Source organism: Mustela putorius, unplaced genomic scaffold (assembly GCF_011764305.1).
Source record: "Mustela putorius furo isolate JIRA1106 unplaced genomic scaffold, ASM1176430v1.1 tig00000196_pilon_pilon_pilon, whole genome shotgun sequence".
In the NCBI taxonomy this organism is placed as follows: Eukaryota; Metazoa; Chordata; class Mammalia; order Carnivora; family Mustelidae; genus Mustela; species Mustela putorius.
In genome coordinates, this window is record NW_025421310.1 from 2,324,066 (window position 1) to 2,340,303 (window position 16,238).

The window sequence follows — 16,238 nt, forward strand, 5'->3', positions numbered from 1 at the left end:
TCAAGACCTATCGCGGAGCAACGCTGGGCGGCGGTGGCGGCAGCGGCCGCAGCGGTGGCAGCGGCGACGGCTGCGCAGGCGCACAGCGCAGGCCGGGCGAGAAGAGCCGAAGTGGGCAAGCGGCGGAAATATCCGAAGCGGTGGGGCGCCCGAGGCCGTTGCGGACCTCCGCGCCGAAGCTGCTGCTGCCGCGGAAGCCGAGCCTCTTCCAGTACACGGCAGCCGCCACCGCGGCCGCCACCTCCTCCTTCCCCTCGAGCCGCACCCCCTCGCGGTGGGAGCGAGTAAACAGACAGGCGGCGCGGCCACAGCTGAGCCTCAGGGGACCTAAGCGGGCTACAGGGAGGAGGGAGCGGCCGGGTGGGGGCGGGGCCGAGGAGGCCCGAGAACAGCCGAGTCGGCCCGAGCGCCGCCGAGAGAGCCCGAGGCGCCGGGCCAGGCCGGAGCCGGACTACGGGAGCCGACGCGGGCCGCGCGGTGGGCGCGGAGCGGCGCGGCAGGCCGGGCGGGCGGCAGCAGCAGCGGAGGAGGCCGCGAAGGCGGGTTCGAGTGGCGGAGGCGGCGCGGGCGGCGGCAGGGGGCCGGGTGGCCGGGGTCCCGGGCCCCGCAGCGGCGGCAGCGGCGGCGGCGGCAGGATGATCAAGCTGTTCTCGCTGAAGCAGCAGAAGAAGGAGGAGGAGTCGGCGGGCGGCACCAAGGGCAGCAGCAAGAAGGCGTCGGCTGCGCAGCTGCGGATCCAGAAGGGTAGGGGGTCGGAGGATGGGGGTGGGGGTCGGAGGTCAGCGCCTGGGGTGAGGTGATGTAGGAGTCAGGAGTGGGTTAATGCAGTCACCGGGGGTCGGAGGTTAGGGTGGGTGTCGGTGTGATGGAAAATCAGGAGTAATGAAGTCACGGGGGAGGGGGATCAAAGATAGGGGCCTAATGTGGGGCACCCTGGGATACCTAGAAAGCCAGACGCCTTTCATTAGTTACCGAGAATCGGAGAGTTAGGCAGTGGAGAGCGTGCAGGAAGCTGGAGACTCCACAGAGTCTGGGGGTCAGACAGGAACATGGGTGATAGGCAGAGGAGATTGTATGGGAGACTGACGACTGGAGATAGGAATCGGAGAGGATTTAGTGAGGTATGTTGGGGTCTTGGGGACTCTGAAAGTGAGATGGAGTGTAATCAGTTTTGGGCACTGCGATTTGTGGGTCTTGGGGGGGTCACATGGCAAGTTGGGGTTTGGAGTGACACGTGGAGGAAGGAAGAACAGTGTGTGCCAGGGATTGGAGATGGGAGTAGAATTGCATTTAGAGTATTATGCTGGAGGTGCTGGCAATCTTAGAGGCTGCTTAGAGGGGTACAGGAATGGGAACTCATGTGTCTGGGGGTCGGATGGGTCCCTGAATTTAGGGTGACAACCAGAGAAGAGGAGGATCAGTGGGGACAGGATTGGTGAGGAGATGATGGGGGGCAGGGTCCTTGAGTTTGGGTGGACAGGAGGGGACCAGCATTGTCCACTAGAAAATGGAGGTATGGCTGAGGATCTTGGTGTTTAGGGTAGTTGGAGGCTCTTGGGGGCCACACAGGGATGGGGGGCATTTGGAGCTGGGTACCCAGATGTTGGTGCTGAGACTTGAGACTATGGATTCAAAAGAGTTGGAACTTACTCTGGACCAAGAGATACAGCATAGCCACAGTTGAAAATGCATGTTTGAGGCGTGCTGTGAACCTAGAAGAGTCTGCCTGGAGACTAGGAAGCAGAAAGAGCAGGGAGAGGATTGGGGCTCTGGGGCACAGCCAGGACAGATCCTTGAGGATCCTAGAGGAGGCCTGGGTGCTATGCCGGCACCTGCACCTGCTCTGAGTGCTCTCCTCTCTCCCTCTCCTTGTTCTGCTTCTCTGCTTTGCAAACACAGACATAAACGAGCTGAACCTGCCCAAGACGTGTGACATCAGCTTCTCAGATCCAGACGATCTCCTCAACTTCAAGCTGGTTATCTGTCCTGATGAGGTAAGACCACACTTAGCTGGACTCCTAGGCATGGGCTAGGGGCCTGGGCAGGGGAACACCTGGAATTAGGAGATCTGGTTTATGTGCCAGGCCCTGCAGGATGTTGTCCTAAGACTTTTTCTCTTTCCCCTCACAGGGCTTCTACAAGAGTGGGAAGTTTGTGTTCAGTTTTAAGGTGAGTCCCAGGTGTGCAGGGATAGAGGGATAGAGGCAACAGCTGAGGCTTGCCCCAGCCAGGCACTGCTAGGGCACCTCTCTATCTTGTCTCTCTTCTTGGAGCCAGGTGGGCCAGGGTTACCCACATGATCCCCCCAAGGTGAAGTGTGAAACAATGGTCTATCATCCCAACATTGACCTCGAGGGCAACGTCTGCCTCAACATCCTCAGGTGAGAGCCCTGACTTGAGACTGCACGGGTCTCTGTCCCTTCCCTCCCTCTTGTGGTTTGTGGTTTTCTATCTTTTCATCTCCACATTTTCTTCCTTAAGTCTCGACCTTAGCCTTCTCCCTGGCCTATCCTGCTCTGTGCTCTCCTCCTAGCTTCTCACATCTGCACCATCCTGTCCCCTGGGCCTGACCGGTTCAGTCCCAGCAGGCTCTGTGGTTGGCAATCCACTCACCAGCCCCTGACCCTGATTCTCTGTCCACAGAGAGGACTGGAAGCCAGTCCTTACGATAAACTCCATAATTTATGGCCTGCAGTATCTCTTCTTGGTGAGTAAGGGTGGGTGGGTGAGGCTGGGGAAGGTTGGCCCTCTCTGCTCTAGGGCCTGTTGACCCCCACCCATACCGGCCACAGGAGCCCAACCCCGAAGACCCACTGAACAAGGAGGCCGCTGAGGTCCTGCAGAACAACCGGCGGCTGTTTGAGCAGAACGTGCAGCGCTCCATGCGAGGTGGCTATATCGGCTCCACCTACTTCGAGCGCTGCCTGAAATAGGGTTGGCGCACACCCACCCCTGCCAGGGCCACCAGCCCCGGCGTCCCCTGCAAATATTTATTGGGGGCCACAGGTGGGGGGCATGGGGTGGCCGGTGGGGGAATCCCATGCCCTGGCCTTGCCTCCCCTCCCTGCCACCCGCTCCTAGTTATTATTTTTTAACCACCATGTGATTAAGGTCGGCGCTGCCTCCCCCGACCCGCTCAGCGATGGGAAATGAATTGGCTTGTCTAGCCCCCAGCTGGGTGCTGTCCAGCCCCCCACTCTGGGCTCTGGGGTGGGTGGCTAAGGGGACTGGGTGGCTGGGGCTCGGGCACTCCACCCCTCCACCACTGGAGGTCCCACCAGGCTATTAAAGGGGAATGTTACTGCATGGCCTCTGCCTCTTCCTTCTGTGGGGGTGGGAGGGGCAGGTGATGTCCACCAGAGCTCTTGCAGCAAGAGTGGTGGGAGATGTGTGGTTACAAGTGGTACTGGTGCACCCCTCAGCAAGCTCCCAGTGCCTGAAACAGCCTGGGGAGTAATGGGGGACAACATCCCAAGCCTCAGGCTACGTGGGATGAATCCCAGTGTGTGACCAGCCAGTGGCAGAACCAGCAACCACTCACTTCGTGTTGGGTAAGGCAGTGTAGAAGAAAGTCCGTGCCATCTCCAGCTCTCCCCCTCCTGCCCTGAGTGGGCCCACCAAGAACCCTCCCTGGTGCTACCAGGTGCCTGAGACCCAAAAACATTAGGGAAACGGTGTCTGTCGGATGAGCTGGGCCCTCTAGTGGGTGCGGTGGTGGGATGCGGGACCTCTGGGGTGGCCGGACGGAAGACGCCCAAAGATGCATCAACCCAGCGGGACTGGGGTCCCAGGACTGGGTCGGCTGGAACCTGTGGAACACCCTCAGGCGGGCCCGAGAGAAACGGAAGGTGGTGCGCATGCGCCTGGATGACGGCCTGCGCTTGCGCACGCGCGCTCTTATCCCCGCCCATCGTTCCGGGTGCCGGTGGAGCCTGTGACGTCAGACCGTTTCTTCCGGAAACGGCGGCGACGGCAGAAAGAACCGAGGGGGCTATCGTTGGTGGGTGCGCCTGAAACAGAGAGAGGAGCGTAACCCGGAAGCGGAAGCGGATTCCGTCCCGGCTCCGGTGAGTGGCCCCTGCCGGGCCGCGGGTCCCGGGTGGGTGCGTGGGCGACGGCATACGAGGGCCTAGAAGCCGAGGTGTCGACTGCCTCGCCCATCCACGGGACCCTAGCCTCATCATCGAGGCACCTTGCTCTCGGTGTGCGGGCCTCCCAACGCCCCCCAGGTTCTATTCTGGATGAACAAGACGCCCCGTCGCCCATTATCCCGTTCCAGGTGTACAGGGGTCCCTGAGGACCCCAGATTCTTCCAGATCCTTAGAGCTCCCCAGCATCCATCATGTCCTTAGTGTACCGGGTGCTCCACTGCCCCACAACCATATTCGCACCCAGGTTGCCTTCCCACTCAGGCCTCCCCACAGTCCGAATGCTAATTCATACGTTGTCAGCTTCAGAACCCCTATATCCACTTTGTTCTTGGCACTCAGACCCTCCACCTACCTTGCCATCCCGTCGGCCCCTACATTTGCCCTATCCTTGCCATTCAGGTTCCACATGCCCCCAGTGCACCCTCACACAACCATTTCCATTCTTAGTCCATCAGACTCCAGGGCCTTACTATAGTCTAGAGAGGCTGAAGCCTTGAACCTCCTTTGGGACACTATGATGAAGGGCTGGGGTGGTGGATGACTTTCAAACTTTGCTGGCCATGTTTGTTTGTTTTTCTTAAAGATTTTATTTATTTGACAGAGATCACCAGTAGGCAGAGAGGCAGGCAGAGAGAAAGAGAAGCAAGGTCCCTGTTTTGCAGAGAGCCCGATGTGGGGCTTCATCCCAGGACCCCAGGATCATGACCGGAGCCAAAGGCAGAGGCTTTAACCCACCGAGCCACCCAGGCGCCCCCACCCTTTTTTTAAAAGATTTTATTTATTTACTTGACAGACAGAAATCACAAGTAGGCAGAGAGAGAGGAAGGGATGCTGGCCCCACTTTTACTTGTGGGGCTACTTTGTGTTCCAGGCTAGGTTTGGGCTTACCATTAATCTTTCCTTTCTCTGCTTACCCCTTCGCATTTTGCAAGTTCCCCCTTCTAACCCCCCAAATACACATTGTGATCTTGGCTCTGCTTCTTGCCCTTTTTGTGGGCCCCACACCACTTTGCACCTAGGCTTCACACTTGTCACAGGTCCACTGGTGGGCTCCTGCTACCATGGATTTGTTATTTGGGCGCCGGAAGACACCAGAGGAGCTGCTGAGGCAGAATCAGCGAGCCCTGAACCGTGCCATGCGAGAGCTGGACCGTGAGCGACAGAAGCTAGAGACCCAGGAGAAGAAAATTATTGCAGACATCAAGAAGATGGCCAAGCAGGGCCAGATGGTGAGCTCAGTTGGGCACAGGCTGGGACACAGGGTTAGGTGCTGTGGTTTTGTCAGGTACCAGTATAACAATGGAACATGACCAGACACCAACAGGTGCTTTGAGAGAAATTAAGGGTGAACCGGTATTTTGGGTATCCAGAAAGGCTGCCTTCTAGGTGATATTAAGAGAATGGAGCCTGTGAAGATCTAAGCAACCAAAATGTCAAACAGATGAGGCAGCAAATGTTCCATAAGGGAGTGATAGTTGAGTTCAGACTACACAGTAGACCAGACCATTTGAAATCACAGGCTACAATGGGAGCTAAGTCAAAGGGTTTAATGCAAGAAAGATGTGGCCTGGAACTCACTGTGACATGGAAGTTAGTAAAAGAAATAGAGACAGCCTGAATCAGTAAGGAGCAGAGCCTGTGACAGGTGACAAGAGTTTGAATCTAAGGAGGTGGGTTGAAGAGGTTCCATTTCCCAGGATAGGCAAGGCAAGAAGGAAGACATTTGGGTTAGTCAAAAGTTAAGCTGCAGATACATTTCTATTTGGAATAAAGTGCTTGCAGTATGAGCCTGTTGAGGTAGAGGGAGAGACAAACTCTTCAGCCAGGATAGAAATTCGGGAATAGGTTCTGTAAGTCAAGGGACTCTAGATATATGGAAGGAAAAGGGTCCCTATATATAGTGAGTCCAGTGTTCCTTCGAGAGTCTGGGTGGTCCGAGAGGTAGTGTACAAAGGGCCCTGTGGAGTGATGACCCAAGAAGCATAAGTATGAGGTTGGGAGGAGGGAGGGGGCAGGGATCATATGTAAATGTCTGAGAGCATCAGCTGGAATGGTGCGTCAGGAGCAAGCATCTTCCCTTGGCTCACTCCATCATCTTTGTCCACTCCTCAGGATGCTGTGCGTATCATGGCAAAAGACCTGGTGCGCACTCGGCGTTACGTGCGTAAATTTGTGTTGATGAGGGCCAACATCCAGGCTGTGTCCCTGAAGATCCAGACACTGAAGTCTAACAACTCAATGGCGCAAGCTATGAAGGGGGTCACCAAAGCCATGGGCACCATGAACAGACAGGTGCGCCTCTCCTAATCCCCCCTCTCCCCCACAACTAACACCCAACTAACCCTCCCCACACCCTACTTCCAGTTGAAGTTGCCTCAGATCCAAAAGATCATGATGGAATTTGAGCGACAGGCTGAGATCATGGACATGAAGGAGGAGATGATGAATGATGCCATTGATGATGCCATGGGTGATGAGGAAGATGAAGAAGAAAGGTTAGGGGGGGACACCAGGTATGGGGAGAATGGGGACGGATGTCTGGTCTTCGCACATGCCTGGCCCTCATAAAGTTCTTCTCTCTTCCCAAGTGACGCTGTTGTGTCCCAGGTCCTGGACGAGTTGGGATTGAGCCTGACAGATGAGCTGTCAAGTGAGTGCACCAAACTTTGGGCCCCATCCCACCCAACAGTCCAGACACAACCCCTGACCCCCCTGCTCCCAGCATTATTCCTTTCTACAGGAGCTCTCCTAACCTCCACTCTCTGTAGACCTCCCCTCCACCGGAGGCTCACTCAGTGTGGCTGCCAGTGGGAAGAAAGCAGAGGCCGCAGCCTCAGCCCTAGTAGATGCCGATGCAGACCTGGAGGAGCGGCTCAAGAACCTGCGGAGGGACTGACCTATACCATCCCGGGTGGGAGGTGGGCAGTGGATGCCCAACAGTTTCATTGTACTTCTGTAATAAAAGATTGGACACTAATTCCTAGGCCTGTGTGACTGGCCTGATTTGGGCCAGGCTGGGGTTCCCTTGGCACAGAGCTCACATACAGGGTTTGGTAAAAAGGCAATTGACAAGCATGGCAAAAGCCCAAATGCCAGACGCATTAGGGTGTATGATAAGGAATGCTGGATTGCTTCCCAGTTTGTGGCATTTAACAGGTCAAGTCTCTCTAATCCGGATGTTCAGGGTTTAGGAGCTTCATGGCCTCTAGAGCCTAACACCTCCAAGACACCGGGCTTCCCAGATACCCTGAAGTCTGGGCTTTTCTGCCAGGGATCCTTAGCCCACCCAGCTCTGTGGCGCAGATTGTGAGAAATGGTTACACCCTAGTCCAGGAAGCACTTAGGTAGACTGGCCACCACACAGCACATATCTGGGGCTACACCTTGCCTGCCCAGAGCAGCCTAAGCATTAACACCACAGGGGCTCCCCAAACCCTCCAGCATGTGCCCCATGCAACCCCCTCACCCACCTGAGGCACACTCCACATTGGAAGGGCAAGGAGAGGCTCTCCCCTACTCCCTGGACACCAAAGAACGGCTGAAGAGGACTGCCCCAGGACCACTGCCCCCACCAACATAAGCGTGAGGAACTGGTGAAGTTTTTATTAAATCCACATAAGTAAAAACCATATCGTGAAGGGCTGAGGGATGGGGCCACCAAGAAGTAGGAGCCAGGCCACCAGAGGGGGAGGCTGGGGGCAGGGAGAGGGGGGTGCAGATTTGACAGGACAGAGGAACAGAGTCAGGCCAGGTTGGCCTGAGCAGCCACAGGTTCAGGGGCCATCACCAGGACCACTGGATAGCTCCTGGGCACTCAGGCCAGCACCAGGCAGGCTCAGCGGCGGGGGCTCCACCAGCACAGCTGAGAACTTGGTGTCACCAAAGGCCTCGTTCATGCGAGTTTCAAAGAAGCGCTGCAGGCCGATGATGGACTGCACGTCTGCCTTGTCCTAAACCGAGGCAGATTGCACGGGATGGGTCCTAGCTCCCCCTCCTCCCCCCACCTTACCCCCAACCCCATTCTCCCCAAGCTCACCTCTGTCAGCTTATTGAATTGCTTAAACATGCGGCCCACATCCTGGGCAAATTCCTGGGGGGAACTATAGGGGGGTGACAACTTCTCCTGGAGACGGGCACGGATCAGGGTTAGGTCCAGGGTGCCGCCAGGCTGATCCTGTAGACAAAAGCCACAAGCTAAAGGTGAGACCACAGTTACCCACCCCCATACCCTCCCTTTAAGTCCCAAGACTCACCAGGGAGAAAGTGGAGTCAGTAGCCAGCTGGTGCAGGGGCCGGCAGGGCTCATGACAGAACAGAGCCAGCAAAACACGCTCACACTTCTGTGGACAGGACAAGAGACATCAGAGCCACAGGCGGGTAGGGTTACTGAACAACTCCCAAGAGAGTAGGCCCCCACCCTCACCTGCTGGTTGGCTGGCGAAAGCTTGGCCACCACACCGGTGCTATCACCACCATCCAGGCTCAGGCTGCCATCTTCCTCTTTCAGATCCGGCAGCACATGGCACAGAGAGCAACTCCACTCCTCCCTGGATGGAAGGAGAATGAGGAGCTGCAAAGAACCTGGCCCAGCCCTCCACCCTGCACAGGCCCCACACCAGCCTCGCACCCTGGCACATCCTGCAGGGCAGGCAGGTGGCAGTCCAGGTGGAAGCAGAACTCGCACTGGTTGCACATGACCAGATCGCCTGGCTTCTGGCAGACACGGCAGATGGTGGCACTGTCGTCCAGGGCACCTGGGCCACCTGCTGGGGCTGAAGTGCCCTCTGGAGCCACCACTTCTAGACCTGAACTGGTGCTACCACTGGGTGAGGCCAGGCGGGGGCCCTCAGCGCCGGGGCCCTCCGCCAGGGCCATCAGCACAGGCTTGGTCTCAGGGCCCTCAGTGGCAGTAGGCGGGGCTCCAATGGCAGCCTCTGTCTCTTCCTCCTGCAAGGAGGTAGTAAGAGGTGTTCGGCAGGGTGCAGACCTAGGTGTTCATCTCCCAGTCACAATCACTTGAGGCAGGCTCACCTTGACTATGGCCATGCCAGGTAGTGGCGGGGCTCCAGGGGCCCCAGGTGGAGCAGTCCCAGGCTGTCCAGCAGCAGCAGCTGCCGCTCCACGCTCAATAACAATGAGATTGTAATCCTCAGTGGTGCTGCCTGGGAAGACCTTGAAAACTGGTGGCTGACTATCAGCTGTGAGATCCAGGTCCAAGCGCTCGAGGCTTACCCGTGGCACCTTGCGCATGAGGCCACTCACCTCACCCTCACCTGAGCGGGACCTGTGGGTGCAGGTGCAGCATGGTGTTAGCACACCCATCCCTATGCCCACCTGGCTAAACCAAAGGACAGCCAACTCACCGCTTCACACCTGACACATGCGGCTCTGCACTTGAGTAAGGATCGTCTGCTCAGAAAAGAAAGATAGAGCAGATTAGGGACAGACCTAAAGCAATGAAGCTCTCCCACCTACAAGGTACTCACCTGAGCCAAAGCCATAGCCTTCCTGCACCTCCATGGGCTGTGGGCAAAGTAGGTAGACCTCAGTGGGCAGGTGTCCCATAGGACCGCATGCCCCTCCCTCCCCTACCAGGATCCCCCACCCAACCCCAACTCACCTGGCTACTGCCAGAGCCCTGTTTGCTCAAGGGCCCTGGAGCCCTAGGGGGGGCCATGGATGTAGGGCCTGTTGAGTTGGTGCCAGGACGCTCAGCCACAATCTTCCCTGCAAAAATGAAATAAAATCAGCGTCAGAACACCCACTTTCTGGAATGGCACCAATATGCAAGAAGTTAACAAAAGAACACACCAAAAGCCTCTGCACTCTTGGTCCAGGCATTAAGGTCCCACTGGAACTTCATCTCGCCATGTGGCTCCACAGGGTCCACAATCATCTTGAGGGCCCGATGCAGCTGGAAGTAGATCTGCAGATGGGGCAGTGCATGAACACACAGCAAACACAGCTTCAGGGTGCTGGGTGGCACCTGCCTGGAACCCACCACCTGAGTGCCCACCAGCACACACCAGCTTCTTGGAGAGCAGCAAGGCCGTGTTGTTGTCACTCTCCAGAGCCCAGGAGGCAAAGCGCAGGATGTGTTCCTGGTGCTTCTGGATCTTGGTCATGGTCCAGTGTTGTCGCTCCAGGCGCTCCTGCTGCCCTTCAGTCACCTTCTGCAGGTAGAGAAGAGAAGCAGTGAAAAAGAGAAGACATCAAAAATGGCATTAACAGCCAACGGAGATGCCAGTCCCCAAGGCCCTCCCATCACAGATGCAGTCGGCAGCCAGCAGATGGGACCCAAAATCCCCTCCCCCGCTCAGACAGGGTGTACCTGGGCATCATTGACCAGCACACGGCCCCGCTTGTTCAGTTCCTTCATGATCTGCAAGATGGCCATCTTAACGTCCACCTGCACACGCTTCTGTACGTCAGACACTTGGCGGATCCTGGAGGGGGCAGGGTGAACCAGTTCAGGAAGATGCTCCCCCAGGCCTGCACCCAACTGTGGTCCTGGCTTCCACACTTACGAGCTGCGAACCTCCTTGGTATTCTTCTGCAGCGTTGCATGCTTGTCCCCGAGGCGCTTCACCAGCGAGGCCAGGAGCTTGCGCTGGTTCCTCACTGCATCTTCCAGGAACTGGTATCTGAGAGCAGACAAAAGAGAGCTGGGTGCTGAACATAGGAAGAACAAGCAGCACCCACCAGCATTCCCAGTACTCACTGGTGGTCCTTATGGGCATTGAGCTGGCAGTCCCGGCAAGTGAGGGTGTCACAGCTCTCACAGAACAACACAAGGGGCTCGTGCTTGTGCACGTTGCAATATACTGTGCGCTCACCGTCCCGTGACTTGGCTGGCCCTGGGGAATAGAAACCATGACGCTGAACCTCATCCTCAGCTATTGCCATCTTAAACAGTAAACAAAACTTAAGGCCTCACTTCCTGCCTGTCCTGCAACCCTGGGCTGCCTTTGGGAAAACTCAAGGGCCCTGTAGCAGTGGCCAGAGAAAAGCACAGGCCTATAGGCCCAAATCCTTCCTCTCAAAGCACTCTGCCCCAAGTCTGACCTGGAGAACAACTCCCTCCTCTCAGCTTCTGACCTGGACATCAAAGTCTGAAGACTGGCAGGGACCTCCCACTCGCTATTCTGGCTACTAGAACCTTCCCCAAGTGGACACACTAGAGAGCTCCTCCACCTTGAAAATCCCCACTGGGCTCAATTCCTCCCCCACCTGCAGCACGTTCTGTCTGGCAGAAAAGGGAATTCTGGCTATAAGCACAGGAGACAATGTTTGCTTGATGGCACAGACAGAGAGCAAATCAGGGACTAGAGACACAGTTCAAGTACAGCTCCCTTAAAAACTATGCTTTGGTGACTTCCCCTCTAAGTCCACAGACCTCTTATAACCCAAAGGCCTACAAGGGATCCAGGGCTTGCAAAGCCTTCTCAGGACAGGAGAGCTGAAATGTCAGACCAATATCCTCACAAAGGCATCGGGTCCCCTCTGCGGGGAGAGTCCTGGTACACACGACCCCACCCCCCAACCTGTCACCATTACAAAGCTGCTTGAGAGCATCTATCCCTCTTTCCTACTCAATCCCAATTACACCCTGGCTATACCATCCCTGCCCAAGATATATGACTGAGACACAAATCAGCCAGACCATGGGTCCTTCAACAATGCCACTTCCTGTACTCTGTCCTTTGCCTGAACCCAGGACCTCCTACAAATTCCTGCCCTTCGTTCCTGATTCCTCACACCCCCACAGCTACCCTCTCCATCCTTACCATCCAGCCTATGCTATCCTCTAGGACTGGGAAGCAAAAACCTAACTACCAAAAAGCTACTCACAGAAAGTTCTGGAACTAAGAGTAGGATAAACTCAGAAAACTCCTAAGCCCTTTTCTGTTCCAACCCCAGCACTTACAGAAAACTGCGCAAATACCTTCCTCAGCTAAACTTTTAGACCTGTGGAACCCAAAATTAAAACACTTCTCAGACTCACTCTCCGTGATGGTCTTGAGGGCCCTTGCAACCAGAGGCTTCGTTTCCCCTGGAGTCTAAACGGAAGTTGCCAGGGAGGCCAGGCCCACCCCTCCACCACATACATACACATACAGGAGCTCCTTCACATACAGGGGCCTTATCCTCTGTAAGTCTGCAGGCGGGGAGGTGTCCATGATGAGCTTGCCTGAACCCTCAGTGCACCCCTGCCCTGCGGCCTTTTCCCTTCCCCTTGCACCCAGAGAGAGTGCACACCTGAGCCCCAGACTCCCCATTTCTGAGTTCTGCCCTCAGACCCTTCAAGTGGTACCCTCCAAAAAACCTCCCCAAGACCCATCCATCCTTGATAACCAGCACTATAAACAGCTGAGAACAAACGTAAGATAACCAAGGCTTTCCCCTCTGCCTTGCATACCAGTGGAGCGCACGGTGTGGTCCTTGGTGTACTTCACCCGCTGGTGTGCCTCCACACACGTCTCACACAGCGGCTCAGAGCACTCCACACAGTAGCTGGTGGCAGGAGCATTATCCTCACAGCTAGTGCAGCACTGATGGGCAAAGGCAAAACAAGAGACAAAACCTCCGAACATATCCACAACTGCACCCCAAATAACACAACCTTAAAGCAAAGTGCAGCCTTTACCTAGCCTACACGAGTCTGCCCAGAGCCTTGTAGCAAGAGAATACAGTCTGGAATGTACTGGTACCATGTCCCGAGGCCTCTTTAGGGTTTCTGGGCAGGACATACCTGATTTGCGTCCTGCGAGTCTGCGGCAGCCTTACTGCCACTATCACGCATAAAGTAGTTCTCCACAATGTCTTTGGAGAAGCACTGCTGCTTGCAAACAGGACAGTCCACCACTGCCAAAAACAAACAAAGAGAGACTGTTCCAAGTTCACCCACAAGCTATAACACATCCCCTGACTGGGCCCAACCTGCATCCCAAAGAGGACCAGATCCTCTCCTTGGGAAGTAGGAACCCAACCACTTCTTCCATCGCACTTGAAGCAGACACCCCATCCCTGCGCCCAGCCCAGAACCCACTGCCCGTACCCGATCCGGCCACGCACTATCCGGGTCCCTATCCCTCTCGCTCAGTTGATCCCCCGCCATCGCCATGCTGCGAACGGACCCCCAGTGCCCACGCCGAGTCAGGATCAAAGCCTGCGGGGTGGGGGGATGGGCCGCCGCGGCCTGACCGTACTCACCGGCGCCGTCGCCCGCCGCACCGCCATCCCCGGAGCTGTTTGCGGCAGCGGGCGCCGGAGGCCCGAGGCAGGCACTGCAAGCCGAGTGCAGGCAGGGCAACAAGCGAGGCTCCCTCTCCGGGCGCAGGCGCTCCCGGCACACACCGCAGTGCTCCAGCAGCTCCAGAGCCTCGCCGCCGCCCCCCGCGGGTGACGACGCCGAAGCCGAGGCCGAGGCCGCAGACGCGGCCGACGAGGCGGCGGCGCGCTTTTCGCCGCCAGCCGAGCCCTCGCCTGGGCCTGGGCTGCCGGAGGCGGCCGCCGCCGCCGCCGCCGCCGAGGCCGCCGCCGCCGAGGCCGCCATTCACACGCCGCCGGGGGCGCCCAGGGGGGAAGAGGGGCGCGGAACTCGCCGCGCAGGCGCAGACGCGCTGGCCGCCAACGGATGGGCCGCCGCCGCCGCGAGGCCGAGCGCCGCCACGCGCCGCCTGGGCTACCGCCCGCCGCGCGCGGGGCGCCCTGGAAGCCCCGCGGGCCGCCGCCTGCTACCCTCCCGCCGCCGACGACCGCGCTTCTCCTCAAAGGCCGCCCAGACACAGCGCCACGCGCCACACGAACAACCGCTCGACCGCGCGCCCGCTCGCAGAAAGAGCCGCGGCCGGGGGGCGGGACAGAAATAACTGGCGCCGACGCCGCCGCGCAGGCGCGCTGGGCGTCTTGCGCCCAGGGGCGGGGCCCAGGCCAGCTGCCCCGGGCGAGACCGCGAGTACGCACGCGCCTGAGCCGGGTCTTCCTACCTCCGCCCACGGCGCCCAGCGCCGCCTGTGCGCCAGGGGTGGGGCTAGTGACGCCACTGCCCCAACCTCGTACGCGGGCGGGGCGCGCGCACCTTTACGCGCTCTGGCGCCCCCTCCAGCCCTAGCCCCTGGCCGCGGTACTGCGCATGCGATTTAGCCGTCTCCGCCGCCACCTCAGTTCCCGCCCCTTAGGCCAAGGCCGGAGAAGTCTCCTGTCTCCGCGCCCAGCCATGCTGGGGAGAGAGACGGGGTTGAGAGCGAAGGGGGCGGCGGGGTCCCCGTCCCAGGAGAAAGTCCCCTTCTGAGCCAAGTGGATGACTTTTGGGTTTTAACCATTTTATTGTTTAACATGGCAAACACTGAAACCTTCCCAAAGCGGAGATTCCAAGGGGTCCAGAGCAGCGAATCCCGCGGCCCCACAAACGACCCCTTCCCATCTTTTAGGTAGCCGCTTTTCCAGGAGGGCGAACGGAATGAACCCCCCACAGCAGGGCGATTCTACGGCACGAAGCGGGATCAGGGCGAGGGGTGCGGAGCGGGACGAGGAATCCCGCAGGAGGGGAAAGCAGAGTCTGGGTGGTGAGGGTCCTATCCGAGGGAGGAGTCGGGCCTCCCCCGGACACAGGATCGGGGCAGGGGCGGAGGGGTTCAGGCTGAATGTCGCGGGAGAATTCCGTCCGACGCGGAGAGCGAGGCCTGTGAGCCGTGGGGAATCCTGTCAGATAAACAGCCTCGTCGCGGGAATCCCGAGGAGGACGCAGAGTCTGGGGCGATCATCACGGGGGCCAGGCAGGGGCGACGAGAGATGTACGGTCTGAGCCGGTAGGCGCGGCCTACGGTGCAGGCGGAGAGCTCCTGTTCGATCCTGTCTGAGGCGGGAGCAGAGTCAGGGCGGGGAGCTTGTCTAAAGACGCCGGGCCCGAAGGAGGCTCGAGGGGTGCGTGCGTCGGAACCGGTCCAGCGGTGGGCCTAGGACCCCTATGCGGGGCTCCTCGATGCAGAGTTTAGGACGAGGCTAAAGGAGACGATGGGGAGGAAGGGGGAGGTCAGCTTTTGAGAGGATGCTTAAAGCATGCTGGCCGGCCCCAAGTCTGGCCCCAAGTCCTCCTCCTTGTCTCTGGGTTCAAACGTAAAACCTGTGGGCCGAGCTGCGCGCCCACGCGTGCTGGCGGCGGAGGGATGTCTGGCCGGGCTGGGCGGGGTGTGGCCTTTGTTCCTAAAGGGGGCTGGGTGTCCGTGGGGCTTTGTCTCTGCGACTGCCTTTGTTCCCGTCCCAACGCAACCCCAAATCCGGGGCCCGCCCCGCCCCTGAGCTGAGTGGTAGCGGGCCTCTCTCCCACCGGGTCCGCGGGGCCACGCCCCACCATGGAGTGGCCCGCCCCCTCCGTGCTGCTCCCCCAAGGCCCTGGCCTCAGATCCTTGCTTCCCTTCTCTGATAAGTGGGAAGGAAAGTTGGCTAGTGTGTGGGGAGAGGTGTGGCAAACAGTAGCGATACTTGCTAAGCATTTTCCACGACCCCACCCCTCCCTGCGCCCCAAAATCATCGATAAGGGGGCATAGGAACTACCCATACCGACCCAAACTTCTGGGGCAGGAACCAAGGTGTCAGGGCCAGTCAAAAATAAGAAGTGGTGTTAGGGCACCTGGGTGGCTCAGTGAGTTAAGCCTCTGCCTTTGGCTCAGGTCATGATCTCAGGGTTGTGCGATGGAGCCCCACATCAGGCTCTCTGCTCAGCAGGGAGCCTGCTTCCTCCTCTCTCTGCCTGCCTCTCTGCCTACTTGTGATATCTCTCTCTCTCTCTCTCTCTCTGTCAAATAAATAAATAAAATCTTTTAAAAAATAATAAGAAGAAGAAGTGGTGGTAAAGACTGTAGGAGTGGACTCTCCTAGGGGACTACCTCCAAACACCTGTGGGAAGGACGGGTTCCCCCGGGGGAAACAACTGTGGGGGTCCTGACAAGGCACTGAGAGAGCAGTGAAGGAGTGGTCAGAGACAGCTGGAGGGAGCCTAGAGGTTGGCTGAATTGGGGGGGGGGGGTCCTCTCGATTGCTCCTAGTATGGGCCCCTCCATAAACTATAGCAACAGGCCCTGCGGT

At 58.2% G+C, this 16,238-nt stretch overlaps 3 protein-coding genes across 7 annotated transcripts; 2 read left to right on the top strand and 1 right to left on the bottom strand.

Annotated features, from left to right (window-relative positions):
* The first annotated feature begins 154 nt into the window (after nt 1–154).
* On the top strand, nt 155–3,306 carry UBE2M (ubiquitin conjugating enzyme E2 M). Its single transcript, XM_045077355.1, has 6 exons — nt 155–744; nt 1,900–1,994; nt 2,131–2,169; nt 2,278–2,381; nt 2,644–2,707; nt 2,793–3,306. The coding sequence occupies exons 1-6, from the start codon at nt 636–638 to the stop codon at nt 2,931–2,933; spliced, it is 552 nt and encodes a 183-aa protein (XP_044933290.1). The 5' UTR covers nt 155–635; the 3' UTR covers nt 2,934–3,306.
* Nucleotides 3,307–3,909: 603 nt separating this feature from the next.
* Nucleotides 3,910–7,160, top strand: CHMP2A (charged multivesicular body protein 2A). 4 transcript variants are annotated; one of them, XM_045077354.1, is made up of 6 exons: nt 3,910–4,067; nt 5,084–5,380; nt 6,264–6,443; nt 6,516–6,646; nt 6,740–6,801; nt 6,874–7,160. In XM_045077354.1, exons 2-6 carry the CDS (start codon nt 5,213–5,215, stop codon nt 7,143–7,145), a joined length of 813 nt encoding a protein of 270 aa, XP_044933289.1. In that variant the 5' UTR covers nt 3,910–4,067; nt 5,084–5,212; the 3' UTR covers nt 7,146–7,160. The 4 variants fall into 4 exon arrangements, with proteins under 4 accessions (XP_044933289.1, XP_012905443.1, XP_012905442.1 ...); XM_013049989.2 differs by having other exon boundaries at nt 5,189–5,380; XM_013049988.2 differs by having other exon boundaries at nt 3,911–4,067; nt 5,171–5,380.
* A 579-nt stretch (nt 7,161–7,739) lies between these two features.
* On the bottom strand, nt 7,740–14,014 carry TRIM28 (tripartite motif containing 28). 2 transcript variants are annotated; one of them, XM_045077299.1, is made up of 17 exons: nt 13,365–14,014; nt 12,904–13,016; nt 12,571–12,703; nt 10,873–11,008; nt 10,679–10,795; nt 10,483–10,597; nt 10,178–10,324; nt 9,963–10,077; nt 9,772–9,878; nt 9,638–9,695; nt 9,515–9,560; nt 9,183–9,435; nt 8,779–9,098; nt 8,575–8,698; nt 8,405–8,491; nt 8,188–8,325; nt 7,740–8,101 (listed from the first exon to the last, which is right to left on the bottom strand). In XM_045077299.1, the coding sequence occupies exons 1-17, from the start codon at nt 13,705–13,707 to the stop codon at nt 7,925–7,927; spliced, it is 2,529 nt and encodes an 842-aa protein (XP_044933234.1). In that variant the 5' UTR covers nt 13,708–14,014; the 3' UTR covers nt 7,740–7,924. The 2 variants fall into 2 exon arrangements, with proteins under 2 accessions (XP_044933234.1, XP_044933235.1); XM_045077300.1 differs by having other exon boundaries at nt 9,638–9,674; nt 13,365–14,013.
* Nucleotides 14,015–16,238: the final 2,224 nt, after the last annotated feature.

Excerpts from the sequence above, each read along its gene's own strand:
- UBE2M (XM_045077355.1), top strand. The coding sequence starts at position 636 with ATGATCAAGCTGTTCTCGCTGAAGCAGCAGAAGAAGGAGGAGGAGTCG. Across the intron at positions 745-1,899 it reads GCAGCTGCGGATCCAGAAGG|ACATAAACGAGCTGAACCTG; the intron begins GTAGGGGGTCGG and ends TTGCAAACACAG. Across the intron at positions 2,708-2,792 it reads GCCTGCAGTATCTCTTCTTG|GAGCCCAACCCCGAAGACCC; the intron begins GTGAGTAAGGGT and ends TACCGGCCACAG.
- CHMP2A (XM_045077354.1), top strand. The coding sequence starts at position 5,213 with ATGGATTTGTTATTTGGGCGCCGGAAGACACCAGAGGAGCTGCTGAGG. Across the intron at positions 6,444-6,515 it reads TGGGCACCATGAACAGACAG|TTGAAGTTGCCTCAGATCCA; the intron begins GTGCGCCTCTCC and ends CCCTACTTCCAG. Across the intron at positions 6,647-6,739 it reads GAGGAAGATGAAGAAGAAAG|TGACGCTGTTGTGTCCCAGG; the intron begins GTTAGGGGGGGA and ends TCTCTTCCCAAG.
- TRIM28 (XM_045077299.1), bottom strand. The coding sequence starts at position 13,707 with ATGGCGGCCTCGGCGGCGGCGGCCTCGGCGGCGGCGGCGGCGGCGGCC. Across the intron at positions 13,017-13,364 it reads TGCGGCGGGCGACGGCGCCG|TGGTGGACTGTCCTGTTTGC; the intron begins GTGAGTACGGTC and ends TGTTTTTGGCAG. Across the intron at positions 11,009-12,570 it reads CCACACCGTGCGCTCCACTG|GGCCAGCCAAGTCACGGGAC; the intron begins GTATGCAAGGCA and ends TCTATTCCCCAG.